A 19,974-nucleotide genomic window follows, 5' to 3' on the forward strand; every position below is an offset into this window, starting at 1 on the left:
ATGTTATTTCTGAAAAGTAATTGAAATTGCGTCAAGGATGTACAGGTTTATTGGACCCTTTTCTGGGCTACAACACACGGTTTATGGAAAGCTTAGTTGTTGTATAGAGCCTAGGTAATTCCGAGTAATGACCACTCTATTGCCTCAGGCCCGAATTCGGGAGCTTAAGATTATCGATAACCCCACTCCAAAGCTAAAAGGGTTTTCCTCTTTGGAAAATGGAACGTTCTGATTGGTTGAGCCTGGTTGGACAGTAGACATTTTACAAAGTATAAATAGCGAATGCGACGTGCATTCTTAGTAGCCTCTCGAACGCTCAACCTGACGTTTTCAGTGGTGAATCTTCCAAACTTGCTGAACCTTCCAAAATTGCTGAACCTTTCAAGATTGCTGAACGTTTCAAGATTGCTCAACGTTTCAATATTGCTAAAGTAAGTCGAAAACTGAATTGGATTCGTGCAGACATAAACAACACTGGGAAAATTAATAATTTTTGCATTGTCCATTACAGATCATGAATCAAAATAACTCATACCAGTTACCGACCAGCACCGGCTCGTCACCCATGTCGTCTTCATCCAGCCACGCTAATGATACCTACGCTGGATATCAATACCAAAGTAGCTTGACCACAGACTGTAACCAGCAAACTTCATGGGAGAGAAACGGATTCAGTAGCAATATGTGGGTGAATAGAGGACAGAGAACAGAATACTCTGAGCAGATGCCAGGAACATCCCAGCAGATGCCTGGAACATCCCAGCAGATGCCTGGAACATCCCAGCAGATGCCTGGAACATCCCAGCAGATACCTGGAACATCCCAGCAGATACCTGGAACATCCCAGCAGATGCCAGCAACATCCCAGCAGATGCCTGGAACATCCCAGCAGATGCCAGGAACATCCCGACAGATGCCAGGAACATCCCGACAGATGCCAGGAACATCCCGACAGATGCCAGGAACATCCCAGCAGATGCCTGGAACATCCCAGCAGATGCCTGGAACATCCCAGCAGATGCCAGGAACATCCCGACAGATGCCAGGAACATCCCAGCAGATGCCTGGAACATCCCAGCAGATGCCTGGAACATCGCGGCAGAAGCCGGTACCGCTGGGAGCAACAAGGAATCCGCCATACCTTCAAGGTATTTATCTTGATATTTATTTATTTTTATGGAATTTAGTTTCTTTCGGATGGTTGAGTAAAGTTAAATTGATCCTTGAAATTTTTCTGATTTAAAAGAATTATTTTTTGCTACATATTCTTATAAATTCAAATTAATTCTTTAGAATTCTTCATGAAAGAGAAGAGTGTAGTGTACAAGCTTTTGTTCAGATCAACGAATTAATAAGAGTGAATAATTTTTATACTGAATTGTTAAAAATATTTGGAGATATTTTATCTAATAGAAAATTTGTTTAAAAAATTATCCATCTTGTGTATAATATGTAATATTTAGATTTTTACATCTAACGTTTCTTAAAATATTATAATATCCACATAAATAAGGTTTACTAAGAATTGCTTATTTTTATTTGATCAATCTTGTTCAGTTTAAATATTTATATACCTACTAGTGGTCATTTAGCAAAGCATTTAAAATAGTACATTTTCTTATTTTATAGATGGAAAGTAGTAGTAAAATATTATAATATTCACATAAGTAAGGTTTAGTAAAAATTGCTTATTTTTATTTTATCAATCTTGTTCAGTTTAAATATTTGTATATCTACTAGTGTTTATTTAGCAAAGCATTTAAAATAGTACATTTTCTTCTTTTATAGATGGAAAGTAGTAGTAAAATATTATAATATTCACATAAATAAGGTTTATTAAAAATTGCTTATTTTTATTTTATCAATCTTGTTCAGTTTAAATATTTATATATCTACTAGTGGTCATCTAACGAAGCATTTAAAATAGTACATTTTCTTTGTTTATAAATGGAAAATAGGTAAAATTAAGGCAGGTTTAAAATTAGCCGATTACAAAGAAAAACAAAGCACGCGAACGTTTTTATTTGATAGGTAAAATTACACAGCAACGTTAAACAAGAACGTCCGACGCCGTCACAGATTCTACAGCAAATAGACGTTCCTGTAGACATTATTGAATCAAGTTTGATTAACGAAATTTAGGAGACTTTAGTCTCGAGGGATTATAAAACGGCACTCTCGTCCCGCTTGCTCGTCGATGCTCTACATAGGTTTACATAAAACAGAGTCACCAGATGATGGACTGCTATCCTTGGGTCAGTGGTGACACGTTTATTCGTTGCGAAAATACACTTTAATTATCTCGATATCATAGTTTTCTGCTTCATCGACAATTCTTCATTTCGACAAATTTTTATCTCAAAAATCTTTTCGTTCCTTAAGAACATTTATCTAGTCATATTTAAATCAAAGGATGATTCCTTCTTCGAATATTTCCTTATTGTTTCTAAGTTTCAAGAATTTTGACGAAATTAGCTTATCAACGAGGTCGATAGACAGATAACGTCCTTATCATTTTCGTCACTAGTTTCACGATGGAGCCGTGTGTCTTTCTTCGTAATTCAATCAGAATGTGAAAATTCGGCATCCATTTTCGACGATAACGTTTCGAATGTTTCTTCCCCTCAGGGCATCGATATGCTCAGAAATACCTAAAGAACACGCAATTCGCATCGCATGTCGCAATAGGCTGTTGACGTATCGATAGACGAAGATAAAATATTGAGACGTGCACACGTGTTTAACTATATACAAATTTCTATCCATCGTTTTCGATCAGTTTAGTAAGTTACACAGGAAAATAAGGAACTCTATTTCTCTTCTTTCATTGAAGTCTCCGATAGAGCGTTCGACTCTTCTACAGGTACAGAAAGTGTTACCTGGACTCGCATAATTTTCAAACAAGTTTCAATTCAATCGTGAAAAGCAACGAAGAATTCTAACAGTAAAAACAAAAGAAAAAGAAAGAGAAAATCATAAGTATGCTATATCTATAACAACTACGAATTAAATGGAAGACGATAATTTTTGGAATAGTTTCAATTTCATGGCACATTTTTCGTCGATTATTTCTGTTTTTCACGGCTTCCCTGGCAGAGTCAGGTTGCGTCAGAGAACGTCGTTTATCAATCATCGATCGCCAAATTGTCGCGTGCGAGCCTCGCGTCCTCGACGACTAGGCGGTTCTCTTTGTTTCATCTGTGTCATTGACGAATTGTATTTGCTTGTAAATTCACGCCAGGACCATTTAATCCAATAACACGGCTTCAGTGTTGAGCCTTTGAGTCGCACAGCGGGAACAGAGCCACCTCGTGAGCTGACGAGTTTCCCACTGAGCGACCCTTGACACCTTCTCCATTCGCACTCTCCAGACGATTCCTGTTTCTACATGGAAATTATATTTCTATCCCGTCGAAATTATACATTGAAAGAATCTTATGTGAACAATTGGTTGAAACCATAAGTTCTTTGCTAAAAAGAGAATCAGCTTACAATTATAAAACTTTCACTTAAAAATTATATTTCCACCGTCTTATAATCGCGAATACATGTTATATATGTTGTACATGTTGTTATGCCCCGGGGCTGCTATAAATCGTGTACCTAACCGTCTGCTTTGGTACTACACTGTCGCAGACAGATCGTCTTACATGACCGGCGAGATATACAAAAAGTAGCGATAAACACATAGTTGTCGTCAAGCAGGGAATTCTAGAAAACATCGATTCGCCCTCGGTCCGTTAGTTTATCTACGCAAAAAAGATGGCATACGTGATCATAGGCGCGAACGGTTGCGAGACCCGATGGTGATGGGGCTCAGTATGATTTGAGGATTCAAACCGAATGCATCGAGAGATTCGGAGAAATAAAATCTTAGGTCGCTTAATCAAACGCATATGTCGAGAAATATGATAAAGTCGAGTAAAATTGCAAAATAAACTAGTTGTATCATCGTTAAATCATTTCTAACGTGTTAATTAGAATTTTAAATATTGTTAAAAATAGAAGCGTATATTTACCCTGTTAATTCAGTGTTAAAATCATTTGAACTACATCTGTTATTCTAATCGAAACAGGGGAACGACTGATTCACGGCATCGACTGTCAGAATCGTAGCGAGAATTTACGCCTCTCGCTGACGCGTTTCCTCGCGATCGCGTCTCTCCGCGAACGGTCGTATCACACGTTGAATGTGTAAATATAACTCTAAAAAAAATAATAGTCGTTTTAAAACAAAAATTTCTTCTGAAAAATATGGTCAATTTATTTTTATATATTCTAAGCTATTTCCAGACGAAAATTATATTTTTATCATATAGAAATTAGAAATGTAAAATATTCTAAATCTGAACAATTTTTACTGTAAATTCCTATTCTTATAAATTCCGAAAACTCTAATTTCCCTAACTATAATTTCTAATACACCTTCTCAGACATATATTAAATAAAAAATACCGTTGTAATTTCAGAACCAGAAAAAAGGCGGACTAAACGGACTCGAACAGCGTACACGAGCGCACAACTGGCGGAGCTAGAAAAAGAATTTAGCTGCATGAATTACCTGTGTCGTCCACGACGCATAGAATTGGCTTCAAAACTGTCATTAACAGAAAGACAAATTAAGATTTGGTTTCAAAATCGGAGAATGAAGCATAAAAAGGAATATTTTAATTGTGCAACCGGTAACAAATGTGTGAATGTGAAGACTGCAGCCTCCACGTCCAGAAATATGGACGACCTATCGGCCACCAACTGGAATGTTGAGAATGTGCCGATAAATAATGTTACATACACGTATTCGGGTGATGCCTCCACTAGTACCCAATCACAAACAACAGTACGCAGCATGTTTAATTATCCCCAGTATAGCAGTCATCATGCGTACGCTCCTGAAGGAGTGGGTTACTATGTTGACCAAGGATCGTCAACTCAGTATCAGCATTTAAGTCAATACCAAGTTCAAGTTCCATACCAATTCCCACCTCAATATTTAAGCCAATATCAGTTACCAGCCCATTATCAGATTCCAGCTCAAGATTTACATCAAACGTACAATTATATGATATATAATGCACAACCAGAGTCCGGAAGCCAAATGGAATATCCACAGGCACAAAGTGCTGATTATGTACGACAAAGTTCGTCTATCGATTCACAGAAGAACGCGGATGAGTGTCATTACAATCTGGATACGAACGGTCAACAAGAACAATCAACGGCAGCGGCGGTAACGTTACCGCCGTTGCCACCGTTGCCACCGTTGACAACGGCAGCGGCGGTAACGTTACCGCCGTTGCCACCGTTGACAACGGCAGCTACAGCGGTAACGGAGACTATGCCGGCAACAGCGGCCACAGAGGCAACAGGGGCCACAGCGGCAACAGGGGCCACAGCGGCAACAGGGGCCACAGCGGCAACAGGGGCCACAGAGGCAACAGGGGCCACAGAGGCAACAGGGGCTGCGGTGGCTATGGCGCCAATGGTGGCATCGTCGTCAAGGGCGGCAGCGGTGGATGTAAACAATTCTACGCACACTATCACGCAATCTGAACCACAGCAGCAGTATATATCAGAGACTTTAAGTATGGATGATGTGATTCGCAGCAGCCTGTTAGATATTACAGATTTAATAGATATGTAAGTTATGTAAATATGTATAAAAATTTGTAAGGACTTTTGGATCTTGCAAATTTAGTAAATTTCTTATTTTATGTATACACGTAGAAAAATTTGTAAATTATGTAAATTTTTTATTTTATGTATACACGTAGAAAAATTTGTAAATTATGTAAATTTCTTATTTTATGTATACACGTAGGAAAATTTGTAAATTATGTAAATTTGTAAATAAATTTGTGCATTTCAGTTTTAACTTCGAAGAGAGTTATTTTCATATAACCTTTTTAGCTTCCTAAAATCCTAGTAATATATTAGGTTATCCAGATAGTGTGTTTCTTTCACAAACGTGTTGTTTCGAACAGTGCACCTTCGTAGAAACGTGAAACCAAGTCTGTGAAATGTCTCGGTGTTTATATCAATAGAATAAAATGGATCGTACGTAATTCGACAAAATAATATAAAACAAGAAACGTTGTGTGTCTATTATTTCCAAATAAAACGAAAGAAACTTTTCGGATAACCTAATATATACCAGTGTCAGAAACACACATTTAAGCTCTATTGCTTTTGATAGAAAAATTAGAGTAGATTATAAGATATTCAATTCATAATCAAGCTGAAAAAGAAAAATGTTGGTGGAATAAAAGCCAACGACAAGTCTGGTGTTTCTAATTTGCTTACACAGGCCAGGATTGAAAGGATTGATTGTTTCTAGTGTAAATGTAAGATAGTGCATAGAAACTCGCCACAGAATTCGGTCACGACTTTTATTAAATAGGTAGTTGATGAACTATGAAAATTATATTAATTTTTATTTCAATATTCTCGACAAGCTTCAATTTCAAACACAAAACATTATATCCAATGAATGATTACTTATTAAGCGTTAAGGATCATACCTAATTCAATAAAATAATATTATTGGGATATATATAATTTTATGTGCTAGACTAGGTTAGATGCGTAATAGTGATACTTGTGTGCGAATATCAGTGTGTGGAAGTATGTGTGTCCGCGACCTCTCGAAAACAAAGAAATGTAAACTGTTCAGTCGGTTAACGGTCGGGTATGGAAGAAAGTGCGTAGACACGTGTAAGTGTGTATCGATGAATATCTTTAAAATTGTTTATCAAATATTTTTATGTGGTGACACATGAGTCATAGGACAAAGCGAAGTGAGAGCGACTTATGTCGTTGTTTTGCCTCGGAACATGGATACCGCCTTGACGTATGAGACGCAATGATAAACAAACTTCAGGCAAAACAATGTCGCCGTTACGTGCAACCATCGATGAAACATGAATTCGAATTTTCTGACTCCCCCCCTACCAGTATAAATAAACGGACACAAGCGCGAGCGCTAGTTAGTTAGTAAGTCAGTGAGTTACGAAGAATACCAGTAACCATTTGGTAGGCGATTATTACGATACGAAAACATTTGCCAGTCTTCGTCGAGTACCTACAAGCTATTTACTTCAGCGGAATAAAATCTTCTGTAAGGACATCTATCGACGTTATCAGTTAGTTTAAGAAATTGATTTGAAATACATTGGACGGTTGCAACAGCAAGCATCCCAATTATTTCTATAATCAAAATATCCAATTTCCATACGTATCCGTCACATATATAACATAAATTCTAAGTGTAAATTTACTGTTTCTTTACCATTATTTCGGCTATTAACGTGCAAAGTTCTCAACAAGAACAAAATGGATCATACGTAATTCGAAACGAAACAAAACTTTTCGGAAGGTCTAATATTCGAAGAGTAGTAAAACTAAAAGTATTTTCTTCCTTAATGGAGATTATATTATATTTAGATTGTAGGAGATTTCGTTATGAATTTTCAAGTCTTTATAAGAATTAATACTAAAGTATTTTAATGTATTCGTTGCATTGATATATACGCTACACCACGTCATTGCGAATATGTAACAATAAGTAACATCGTGCTACTGACACAACCAGTGTATCTTTAGTTCTCGTGTGTTTCAAAAAATCTCATTAGGCAATTGAACAAAACAGTGGAGAAGAATCGTTAGAATAATCATCCATTTCTCGTGAAGAAAATGCGCAGTTCCAGCAGTGACGCAGGTAAATACAGATATATTTTATTAGCATCGAACGTATTAATATTTGGAATAGCTTTTACACATTAGAGATCCGTTTCCATCGAACTCTTCGTTTGTTCTGATTTATTAGGTTATCAGGAAAGTGTCTTTCTTTCACAAACTTGTTCTTTACAACAGTGGAAACGTGAAACCAAGTCTGTGAAATGTCGCGGTGTTTATTTATAACAGAACAAAATGGATCGTACGTAATTCGACAAAATAAAATAAAACAAAAAACGTTGAGCGTCTATTGTTCCCTCGTAAAACAAAAAAGACTTTTCGGATAACCTAATAATTTGATTAAGCAATTAAAATAAAGAAAATTATATGAAAAATATGTAACGCAAGTAGAAAAGTATACTTGCCTCACTGTTGTACGAAAAATCTATCAAGTTCCTGTGAATGTATCGTTGAAAATCTGTCTAACTCATATGTAAAATTACAAATTAGTCATTTGAATTACTGTTAATGAAATTATATTGCAATTCATGGGAGAAGTGATACGAGGCTGAGAGACTATTTCTTCATTGATAATAACGTTTTCTAATTATTCAAAATTATGAAACATTATACACATGCAAGCTTACATGACGCCAATGGCATGCTCAATAGAAAGGAACGTGTTTCTACCATCAGCTTCGTAAAAGATGGTATCTACAATAGTTGGTATAGGTTCATCTTCCATGTTACATTTCATGGAAACCCGTGCACAATTATCTAATGCAAGCAAAGCTTGATAGGCATCAGTCATATAATTATCAACCTTAACGTACTTTTCATCTTCCTTGTCCTTAAGCAGTAACAAAATGAAACGTACAAACGGTGCACTTGATCTTTTGGGCAGCCATCGATAGCTTAAGTGCCTTGTAAGAAGCATTTCGTAAATGCAAACGTAGTGTTCACGAAGAAATACCTTGCAGGAATGTTTTTCAACGCGATATGAAAATTAACAAAATATATTCAATTTTTCATTAAAGGAAGTTTTTCGTAAAAGAATATTATTGCTATTACAAAATTGTTAGTCTCAATATTTATATTCGGATCATTCACCTACTACCATCTTATCTTTTTCTATGCAAATATCGAAATTTAGCAATATCTGATCCTTATGGGAATATCCACCAACCTTTCATTATGACTTCTAATAATCGATCACCTTCATTACCTCAATTCTGTCAAATATACCACTACTTGCAAAACACTATTTCAAAATAATACTTTCGGAAAATATATCGTAATTAAACAACAGATACCTTTGTATTTATAAAAAATTTGAAGGTATAAAAATCCACAGATTGTACGAAATATGCAAAAATATATAATATTTATATTATAATAATAATATATATAACAATATTAATATTAAATATTATATAATATTTAATATAATGTTAATATTAAAAAAAATATTAAATATTTATATAATGATATTTAAAATATTATATAATATATGTAATATAATTATATAATATTTTTCAACACGATATGAAAATTAACTAAAGATATTCGATTTTTCATAAAAGAATATTGCAATTTAAGCAAGACCCGGTATATGAACACGTCAACAGGACAGATATAATATTGCCTAAAATTAGGTCAAATTTCGTAAACATAAATATAGTATTGACGAAGAAATATCTTGCAGGAATGTTTTTCAACGCGATATGAAAATTAACTAAATATATTCGATTTTTCATTAAAGAAACTAATATTGGGTTACATATAGAGTTGGGAATTGGTATGGAGTTGGACATTGATACTGAGTTAAAATGCTGATATTGGGTTGACAATTCTTTCTCAACATAGTAACCCATTCCCTTAGGAGCGTACGTTTGTTGACTGTCATTCTGGGGACAATTGAACATGCTACGTGGTGTTGTTTGTGTTGGTGTACTGGTCGAGCCGCCATTCGAATACGTGTACGTAATATTATTCATCGACACATTTTCAACATTCCAGTTGGCGGTCGATAGAACGTCCATATTTTTGGACGTAGAGACTGTTGTTTTCACATTCACGGTTTTCTTACTGACTGCACATTGAAAATATCCCTTCTTGTGCTTCATTCTCCTATTCTGGAACCAAATTTTAATTTGTCTTTCTGTTAAATACAGTTTTGACGCCAACTCAATACGTCGTGGACGACACAGGTAATTCATACAGCTAATTTCTTTTTTTAGCTGCGCTAGTTGTGCGCTGGTGTGCGATGTTCGAATTTGTTTAGTCCTTTTTTTTCTGGTACAAGCTATTTTTGATATTCGTTAGACTTAGAGCTCTCCATGTAAGCTGTATGAAGTTTCAAATGAGACTAACTGCCCTTTGATAAATTCCTTGTCCTCTCGGGGAGATGACCCCCACCACGCTCGTATCACGCCACCGCTCGCGCCCATGATCACGTAGGCCGACTTCTTTGTGAAAATAAAGAACGAATCGAAATCGACGTTTCTGAAACTCGCGGCCAGGTGGCAACCATGCGCTCGTCGATACATTGTATGTTTCGTCGGAAAAATGAGACGATTTGTATACTACGCTGTAGGACCGCGAGCGATGGTTAGAAACACGATCCATACTAAACCTCGCGGCGCAATAGCATCATACGTGACAGAACGAATCTTCCCGAATCTTCCCGTAGTAAACAATACGAATGGGTCCTTGAAACTATCGAAGGCACGCCATGATGATGTGCGGAGATCTGATTGCCAGCCTGCCCGCGGTATGTGGCCCGGTCGAGGCAGAGTGTCGCTCTACGTAACAACCATATTATTTTTTTCTATGCAAATATTGAAATTTAGCAATATCTGACCCTTATGGGAATATTCAAAATAATATTTTCGGAAAATACATCGTAATTAAATAACAGATACATTTGTATTTATAAAAATTTGAAAATACAGAAATCCACAGATTGTACGAAATATGCAAAAATATATAAAATATCGAAAACGTATCCGTTATAGTATCTCGCGAATAAAACAAATTGCTACGTAGGTGCTAACTTTTGAATTATGTTCAGAAAAGCAGAAATTTGTGTAAATTCCACGGTATATTAATAACGGTTAATTTGCATAAAATTCCGCAATCTATTCATTGCCTAAAATCAACCGATATTTTCATTCACGTTACTAAGTAAAAACAATATCAAAGTTGAACACCGAGGAATCATCAGGTGACGATCGATCGATCGATGGGTCACAAGCTCGGCGATAGGTTGCACACGGGACAGAAGTGGGGCAATATTAGCTTACATTTTACCGTAAATCGAGGCTGGCGTAACTATAGACCGATCGACACGAAGGATTTTCCATACTAATCTGCGCCACGGAGGGGAAGTTAAAACGCCATAAATTACCGGGACGGTCTACGACGACTGCCATGGCAGACAAGCGCGATCCAACGAGGGATTAGAGCGCCGTCTTGATAAGGCGTTTACGTCCTTCGTGACTCTTACGTGAAACGACAACGACGATGAGCCTTTAACGTCCTCGACGAAAAGCCTTTTGACTTTTCCAGTCGCGTTTATCTCAGCTTTCGATTCGTCGATGCAACTGGATGGAAAATTCCACCTTTTCGAATTAAACAGGGTTGGTCGAAAGTAGCGAAAGATTAGCTTTCTTAAATATGTAAATCGCCTGCCAATTGTATTTGGATTTCGTGGTTTATGAAAAGGATTTGAGGAAAGCGGATATAAAAGGACAAAAGTACTGCTTTAGCAATTATCGATTGCTTTGATCTTAGACGATGTTATGCCTGCCTTGGTCACGTATTCATATACCAGGTCTTGCTTAAATTCGGCATCTAACTTACCTACAGAGTATCTTTGCAAATATCTTGGAATAACTTTGTAATGTCGTCGTGTGTAGCATTAGTAACTTTTTAAAAATCTTCAATAGCAATAAAAATAATTTAGCACTTTAAAATTTTACCTACAGTTACCTTCGTTTATGTTGATATTATTAGATGTATATAAATTTAATGGAACGCATGAATAAATTGCAAGGTTCAAAATATATTTTAAATACTGAAGATTGAAACCAAACAAACCAACATACCTGTGTAATGTTTATTTTGCACCTTCGTCAAAGTCTTTTGTCTATAGCTCAGTGGCTTTAGTGCTTGAGAAGATTAGCTGTATTCTATTTGTCTATCTATCTATTTGTTTGTTTCTAACAATTCATTGCCCGCATCACTGCATAAGCAGTAAACTTCTATTGTAATTAGATAAATATTCTTAGTACAGCAGATTAACCTCAACAATATACCTCCATCCTATTTAGGAAATTCAAGCTCGCAGTATATCCTTTTTTATTATTACGGCCTGAGGTGAACGGTAAAATTTAGGTAACTAGGTAATGTTAGTGAAAATATATATTTTTCCAAGTATAACTGAAAAAGGCATTGTTTTAGTTATGGCTAGGCTGGTAATATTCATATTATAATGAGTACTATGCTCTAAATATATTTTGTATAATATATATTTAATTTTTAATATATATTATAACACGTATAATATATAATAATTGTATAATATATAAAAATATATATTTTAGATTCTAATATATTATAAATTATATATATAATTTTAATATAAAGTAAAGTAATATAAATTAAATATATATTGTGTAATATATATTTAATTTTGAATATATATTACAATATATACAATTTATAATATATAAAATTTAATATATAATAATTATATGAAATATAAAAATATATATTTTATATTATAATATATTACAAATATATATATAATTTTAATAGATAGAATAGAAAGAGTATTATCCTTTAAATATATATTTAATTTTTAATATATATTATAAATTATGTTACTATAAATAGTTTAATATAATTATATATATAATTTATAATATATTATGACATAAAATATGTATTTTTGCATAGATATGTATATATACGTTTTCCTATTATGTGCATTCTTTGTAATTTGTCGCAAATCCGAAAATATTCCATAAATGCATAATGCTTTGCCGTGTAATCATTGTAAAAAAAAGAGGAATACAGGACTCTAGATTTTTCTATAGAAAAAGTCGGTCTAGATTCTAAGAATGGAATCAATGAAAGAAACAGTGGCAAACTGTGGTTTTTCTGTTGGGTCCACCCCTTCAACCCCCTATGAACAGAACACGATATTCTTTTTCGCTCGCGCAACGATTTTTGTCCGTGGAACGGTTGAACGTGGAAAAAGTGAGCGTTCGTTCGTCTACGAGAAGGAAGAATGGGAGAAGGCAGCGGCTAAGGGGTTGCCTCAGAAAGAGAGGGGGTGGGTAGTTGGAAAACCGATAGCGCGAGCCTGCAGGCAGCTCTCAGCGCGGAAGGAGAATGGGCTGATACCGTTAGGAAGGAAAACCAGGAAGAAAGGGGAAAATAGAAGAGAGAAAATAGAAAAAGGGGAATGTTGGATGCTACCGGTCAAGGGGAATAGCCGAGGAATGACGCTGATCAATTTCTCGCTTTGGTGTCTGGGAAGCTGGACCGTGAACCGATTTCGCATCGTTTCTGCTGAGATTTATTCTTAGTTGTCATGAAATAAGAATAAATCAGAATTCCTAACTATTTGATGTATCTGACAATCGGTTGACGCTCAAAATGTATACAATTTGCTTTTCCACTATGTGACTTTGAATTGGAAAAATGTAATATAATAGAGAAATTGGAAAAATGTCATTTCCATGGAAAGATAGGAAATGTAGATATTTGAATCGGTGGATTATTATGGATGCAAAAATTATGCATTATATATTCTATATTGATTTAAAGAAAATCATTAAAAATTTTCATAAAGCCACACGATATTTAAATTTCATTTAAATGTAAGAAAGTACAACATTTAAATAAAATCCTTTGATCTTTGATCGTGATATGATTGATCTAATCTTGAAGACTGGATTGAAGAGATTAATAGAAAAATCGTTTAAAATTATTTAACACCAGATGAGAGAAAAATTATTCGAGAAATAATACGAAGTCCTGAAAAACGACGCAAATTTGAAAACAACGTTAACTTTCCCTACAGAATTTATTTATAAAAATAATTTTCGAAGATCACAATATTTATTGAAAAGAGAAATGGACGATCAGCTGTGATCGTGAAAAGAAATTTCAAGATTCAATGCAACATGTTATTTCTGAAAAGTAATTGAAATTGCGTCAAGGATGTACAGGTTTATTGGACCCTTTTCTGGGCTACAACACACGGTTTATGGAAAGCTTAGTTGTTGTATAGAGCCTAGGTAATTCCGAGTAATGACCACTCTATTGCCTCAGGCCCGAATTCGGGAGCTTAAAATTATCGATAACCCCACTCCAAAGGCAAAAGGGTTTTCCTCTTTGGAAAATGGAACGTTCTGATTGGTTGAGCCTGGTTGGACAGTAGACATTTTACAAAGTATAAATAGCGAATGCAACGTGCATTCTTAGTAGCCTCTCGAACGCTCAACCTGACGTTTTCAGTGGTGAATCTTCCAAACTTGCTGAACCTTCCAAAATTGCTGAACCTTTCAAGATTGCTGAACGTTTCAAGATTGCTCAACGTTTCAATATTGCTAAAGTAAGTCGAAAACTGAATTGCATTCGTGCAGACATAAACAACACTGGGAAAATTAATAATTTTTGCATTGTCTATTACAGATCATGAATCAAAATAACTCATACCAGTTACCGACCAGCACCGGCTCGTCACCCATGTCGTCTTCATCCAGCCACGCTAATGATACCTACGCTGGATATCAATACCAAAGTAGCTTGACCACAGACTGTAACCAGCAAACTTCATGGGAGAGAAACGGATTCAGTAGCAATATGTGGGTGAATAGAGGACAGAGAACAGAATACTCTGAGCAGATGCCAGGAACATCCCAGCAGATGCCTGGAACATCCTAGCAGATGCCTGGAACATCCCAGCAGACGCCTGGAACATCGCGGCAGAAGCCGGTACCGCTGGGAGCAACAAGGAATCCGCCATACCTTCAAGGTATTTATCTTGATATTTATTTATTTTTATGGAATTTAGTTTCTTTCGGATGGTTGAGTAACGTTAAATTGATCCTTGAAATTTTTCTGATTTAAAAGAATTATTTTTTACTACATATTCTTATAAATTCAAATTAATTCTTTAGAATTCTTCATGAAAGAGAAGGGTGTAGTGTACAAGCTTTTGTCTTTTGTTTAGATCAACGAATTAATAAGAGTGAATAATTTTTATACTGAATTGTTAAAAATATTTGGAGGTATTTTATCTAATAGAAAATTTGTTTAAAAAATTATCCATCTTGTGTATAATATGTAATATTTAGATTTTTAGATCTAACGTTTCTTAAAATATTATAATATCCACATAAATAAGGTTTACTAAAAATTGCTTATTTTTATTTGATCAATCTTGTTGAGTTTAAATATTTATATATCTACTAGTGGTCATTTAGCAGAGCATTTAAAATAGTACATTTTCTTATTTTATAGATGGAAAGTAGTAGTAAAATATTATAATATTCACATAAGTAAGGTTTATTAAAAATTGCTTATTTTTATTTTATCAATCTTGTTCAGTTTAAATATTTGTATATCTACTAGTGGTCATTTAGCAAAGCATTTAAAATAGTACATTTTCTTCTTTTATAGATGGAAAGTAGTAGTAAAATATTATAATATTCACATAAGTAAGGTTTATTAAAAATTGCTTATTTTTATTTTATCAATCTTGTTCAGTTTAAATATTTATATATCTACTAGTGGTCATTTAAGAAAGCATTTAAAATAGTATATTTTCTTTGTTTATAGATGGAAAGTAGTAATAAAATATTATAATATTCATTTTATTAATCTTGTTCAGTTTAAATATTTATATATCTACTTGTGGTTATTTAATTAAGCATTTAAAACAGTATACTTTCTTTGTTTATAGATGGAAAGTAGTAGTAAAATATTATAATATTCACATAAATAAGGTTTACTAAAAATTGTGTATTTTTATTTTATCAATTTTGTTCAGTTTGAATATTCATATATTTACTTGTACTGTTTTAAATGCTTAATTAAATGACCACATTGTCTTTGTTCATAGATGGAAAGTAGTAGTGAAATATTATAATATTCACATAAATAAGATTTACTAAAAATTGCTTATTTTTATTTTATCAATCTTGTTCAGTTTAAATATTTATATATCTACTAATGGTCATCTAACGAAGCATTTAAAATAGTACATTTTCTCTGTTTATAAATGGAAAATAGGTAAAATTAAGGCAGGTTTAAAATTAGCCGATTACAAAGAAAAAGAAAGCACGCGAACGTTTTTATTTGATAGGTAAAATTACACAGCAACGTTAAACAAGAACGTCCGTCGCCGTCACAGATTCTACAGCAAATAGACGTTCCTGTAGACATTATTGAATCAAGTTTGATTAACGAGCTGCCCATTTAGGAGACTTTAGTCTCGAGGGATTATAAAACGGCGCTCTCGTCCCGCTTGCTCGTCGATGCTCTACATAGGTTTACATAAAACAGAGTCACCAGATGATGGACTGCTATCCTTGGGTCAGTGGTGACACGTTTATTCGTTGCGAAAATACACTTTAATTATCTCGATATCATAGTTTTCTGCTTCATCGACAATTCTTCATTTCGACAAATTTTTATCTCAAAAATCTTTTAGTTCCTTAAGAACATTTATCTAGTTATATTTAAATCAAAGGATGATTCCTTCTTCGAATATTTCCTTATTGTTTCTAAGTTTCAAGAATTTTGACGAAATTAGATTATCAACGAGGTCGATAGACAGATAACGTCCTTATCATTTTCGTCACTAGTTTCACGATGGAGCGTGTGTCTATCTTCGTAATTCAATCAGAATGTGAAAATTCGGCATCCATTTTCGACGATAACGTTTCGAATGTATCTTCCCCTCAGGGCATCGATATGCTCAGAAATACCTAAAGAACACGCAATTCGCATCGCATGTCGCAATAGGCTGTTGACGTATCGATAGACGAAGATAAAATATTGAGACGTGCACACGTGTTTAACTATATACAAATTTCTATCGATCGTTTTCGATCAGTTTCGTAAGTTACACAGGAAAATAAGGAACTCTATTTCTCTTCTTTCATTGAAGTCTCCGATAGAGCGTTCGACACTTCTACAGGTACAGAAAGTGTTACCTGGATTCGCATAATTTTCAAACAAGTTTCAATTCAATCGTGAAAAGCAACGAAGAATTCTAACAGTAAAAACAAAAGAAAAAGAAAGAGAAAATCATAAGTATGCTATATCTATAACAACTACGAATTAAATGGAAGACGATAATTTTTGGAATAGTTTCAATTTCATGGCACATTTTTCGTCGATTATTTCTGTTTTTCACGGCTTCTCTGGCAGAGTCAGGTTGCGTCAAAGAACGTCGTTTATCAATCATCGATCGACAAATTGTCGCGTGCGAGCCTCGCGACCTCGACGACTAGGCGGTTCTCTTTGTTTCATCTGTGTCATTGACGAATTGTATTTGCTTGTAAATTCACGCCAGGACCATTTAATCCAATAACACGGCTTCAGTGTTGAGCCTTTGAGTCGCACAGCGGGAACAGAGCCACCTCGTGAGCTGACGAGTTTCCCACTGAGCGACCCTTGACACCTTCTCCATTCGCACTCCTCAGACGATTCCTGTTTCTACATGGAAATTATATTTCTATCCCGTCGAAATTATACATTGAAAGAATCTTATGTGAACAATTGGTTGAAACCACAAGTTCTTTGCTAAAAAGACAATCAGCTTTCAATTATAAAACTTTCACTTAAAAATTATATTTTCACCGTCTTATAATCTCGAATGCATATTGTATATGTTGTACATGTTGTTATGCCCCGGGGCTGCTATAAACCGTGTTCCTAACCGTCTGCTTTGGTACTACACTGTCGCAGACAGATCGTCTTACATGACCGGCGAGATATACAAAAAGTAGCGATAAACACATAGTTGTCGTCAAGCAGCGAGTTCTAGAAAACATCGATTCGCCCTCGGTCCGTTAGTTTACCTACGCAAAAAAGATGGCATACGTGATCATAGGCGCGAACGGTTGCGAGACTCGATGGTGATGGGGCTCAGTATGATTTGAGGATTCAAACCGAATGCATCGAGAGATTCGGAGAAATAAAATCTTAGGTCGCTTAATCAAACGCATATGTCGAGAAATATGATAAAGTCGAGTAAAATTGCAAAATAAACTAGTTGTATCATCGTTAAATCATTTCTAACGTGTTAATTATAATTTTAAATATTGTTAAAAATAGAAGCGTATATTAACCCTGTTAATTCAGTGTTAAAATCATTTGAACTACATCTGTTATTCTAATCGAAACAGGGGAACGACTGATTCACGGCATCGACTGTCAGAATCGTAGCGAGAATTTACGCCTCTCGCTGACGCGTTTCCTCGCGATCGCGTCTCTCCGCGAACAGTCATATCACACGTTGAATGTGTAAATATAACTCTAAAAAAAATAATAGTCGTTTTAAAAGAAAAATTTCTTCTGAAAAATATGGTCAATTTATTTTTATATATTCTAAGCTATTTCCAGGCGAAAATTATATTTTTATCATATAGAAATTAGAAATGTAAAATATTCTAAATCTGAACAATTTTTACTGTAAATTCCTATTCTTATAAATTCCGAAAACTCTAATTTCCCTAACTATAATTTCTAATACACCTTCTCAGACATATATTAAATAAAAAATACCGTTTTAATTTCAGAACCAGAAAAAAAGCGGACTAAACGGACTCGGACAGCGTACACGAGCGCACAACTGGCGCAGCTAGAAAAAGAATTTAGCTGTATGAATTACCTGTGTCGTCCACGACGCATTGAGTTGGCCTCAAAACTGTCATTAACAGAAAGACAAATTAAAATTTGATTTCAAAATCGGAGAATGAAGCATAAAAAGGAATATTTTAATTGTGCAACCGGTAACAAATGTGTGAATGTGAAGATTGCAGCCTCCACGTCCAAAAATATGGACGCCCTATCGGCCACCAACTGGAATGTTGAGAATGTGCCGACAAATAACGTTACATACACGTATTCGAATGGCGCCTCGACCAGTACACAAACACAAACAACACCACGTAGCATGTTCAATTATCCCCAGTATAGCAGTCATCAAGCGTACGCTCCTGGGGGAATGGGTTACTATGTTGACCAAGGATCGTCAACTCAGTATCTGCATTTAACTCAGTACCAATTTCAAGTTCCATACCAATTCCCACCTCAATATATAAGCCAATATCTGTTACCAACCCATTATCAAATGGGTTAAAAACCAACGACAAGTCAGGTGTTTCTAATTTGCTTGCAGAGACCAGGATTGAAAGGATTGATTATTTCTAGTGTAAATGTAGGATAGTGCATAGAAACTCGCCACAGAATTCGGTCACGACTTTTATTAAATAGGTAGTTGGTGATTGAATGCTTGCGATAATTACACAGTACGGTACAATGCACGCTTACGTCATGAATAGGTAGAAATAACGGAGATAGTGATAAATACAGTTTACAGTTAAGCAACTACACGCTTTTAATTCTATCTTAGTAGCCATATCGACTTTAAGTAAGGATAAACGTTAATTATTTCGTATGTAAGACTTTTCTTTTAGATACAATCAGAAGATGTACATGCCAAGATATTGACTGAAATGTAAAGAAAAAAATATTTCACAGATTTATATCGTCGATAAGAATTTTATACCTACGTGGATACAAAAACATTGAAAACTTAAATTTTCAGAAAGAACTGTTCCAAAGTGTGTTCGCAATCTTGAAAAATTTAAATCTTTACGGTTAATCTTCTTCTTTAATTGAAGTTCAATTTCATTTTCCATTTGCTACGCAAACAATATTGATAAAGTAAACGTTCTTAAAAAATGTTCTGCATTCTAAGAAAAGTAAAAGCGTTCTGTGGGACACTAGCAAATTTCCTCTGCAATCTTTGGTTAGAATTGCAAATTTTAGGTTATAGCGTATGAAATGACGAATTTTTAGAGATTCATACCTCATTGAAGATCAGAAAGGAATAGAAAGCGAGTATATATATATATTATATATATAATATTATATTATATTATATATATTATATTATTATATTATATTATATATATTATATTATTATATTATATTATTATATTATATTATTATATTATATTATTATATTATATTATTATATTATATTATATA

General features: G+C 34.6%; 1 protein-coding gene and 1 pseudogene across 1 annotated transcript; both read left to right on the forward strand.

The window, feature by feature from the left end:
* LOC139996978 (uncharacterized) lies at nucleotides 1–5,641 on the forward strand. The gene is made up of 4 exons (XM_072021541.1): nucleotides 1–16; nucleotides 280–431; nucleotides 512–1,148; nucleotides 4,470–5,641. Exons 1-4 carry the CDS (start codon nucleotides 1–3, stop codon nucleotides 5,639–5,641), a joined length of 1,977 nt encoding a protein of 658 aa, XP_071877642.1.
* Nucleotides 5,642–13,696: 8,055 nt separating this feature from the next.
* Nucleotides 13,697–19,060, forward strand: LOC139996850 (uncharacterized; annotated as a pseudogene).
* Nucleotides 19,061–19,974: the final 914 nt, after the last annotated feature.

This window comes from Bombus fervidus, chromosome 19 (genome assembly GCF_041682495.2).
Source record: "Bombus fervidus isolate BK054 chromosome 19, iyBomFerv1, whole genome shotgun sequence".
Classification (NCBI taxonomy): Eukaryota; Metazoa; Arthropoda; class Insecta; order Hymenoptera; family Apidae; genus Bombus; species Bombus fervidus.

Coding starts and splice junctions, on each gene's coding strand:
- LOC139996978 (XM_072021541.1), top strand. Junction 432..511: donor AACGTTTCAATATTGCTAAA/GTAAGTCGAAAA, acceptor TGTCCATTACAG/ATCATGAATCAAAATAACTC. Junction 1,149..4,469: donor GAATCCGCCATACCTTCAAG/GTATTTATCTTG, acceptor TTGTAATTTCAG/AACCAGAAAAAAGGCGGACT.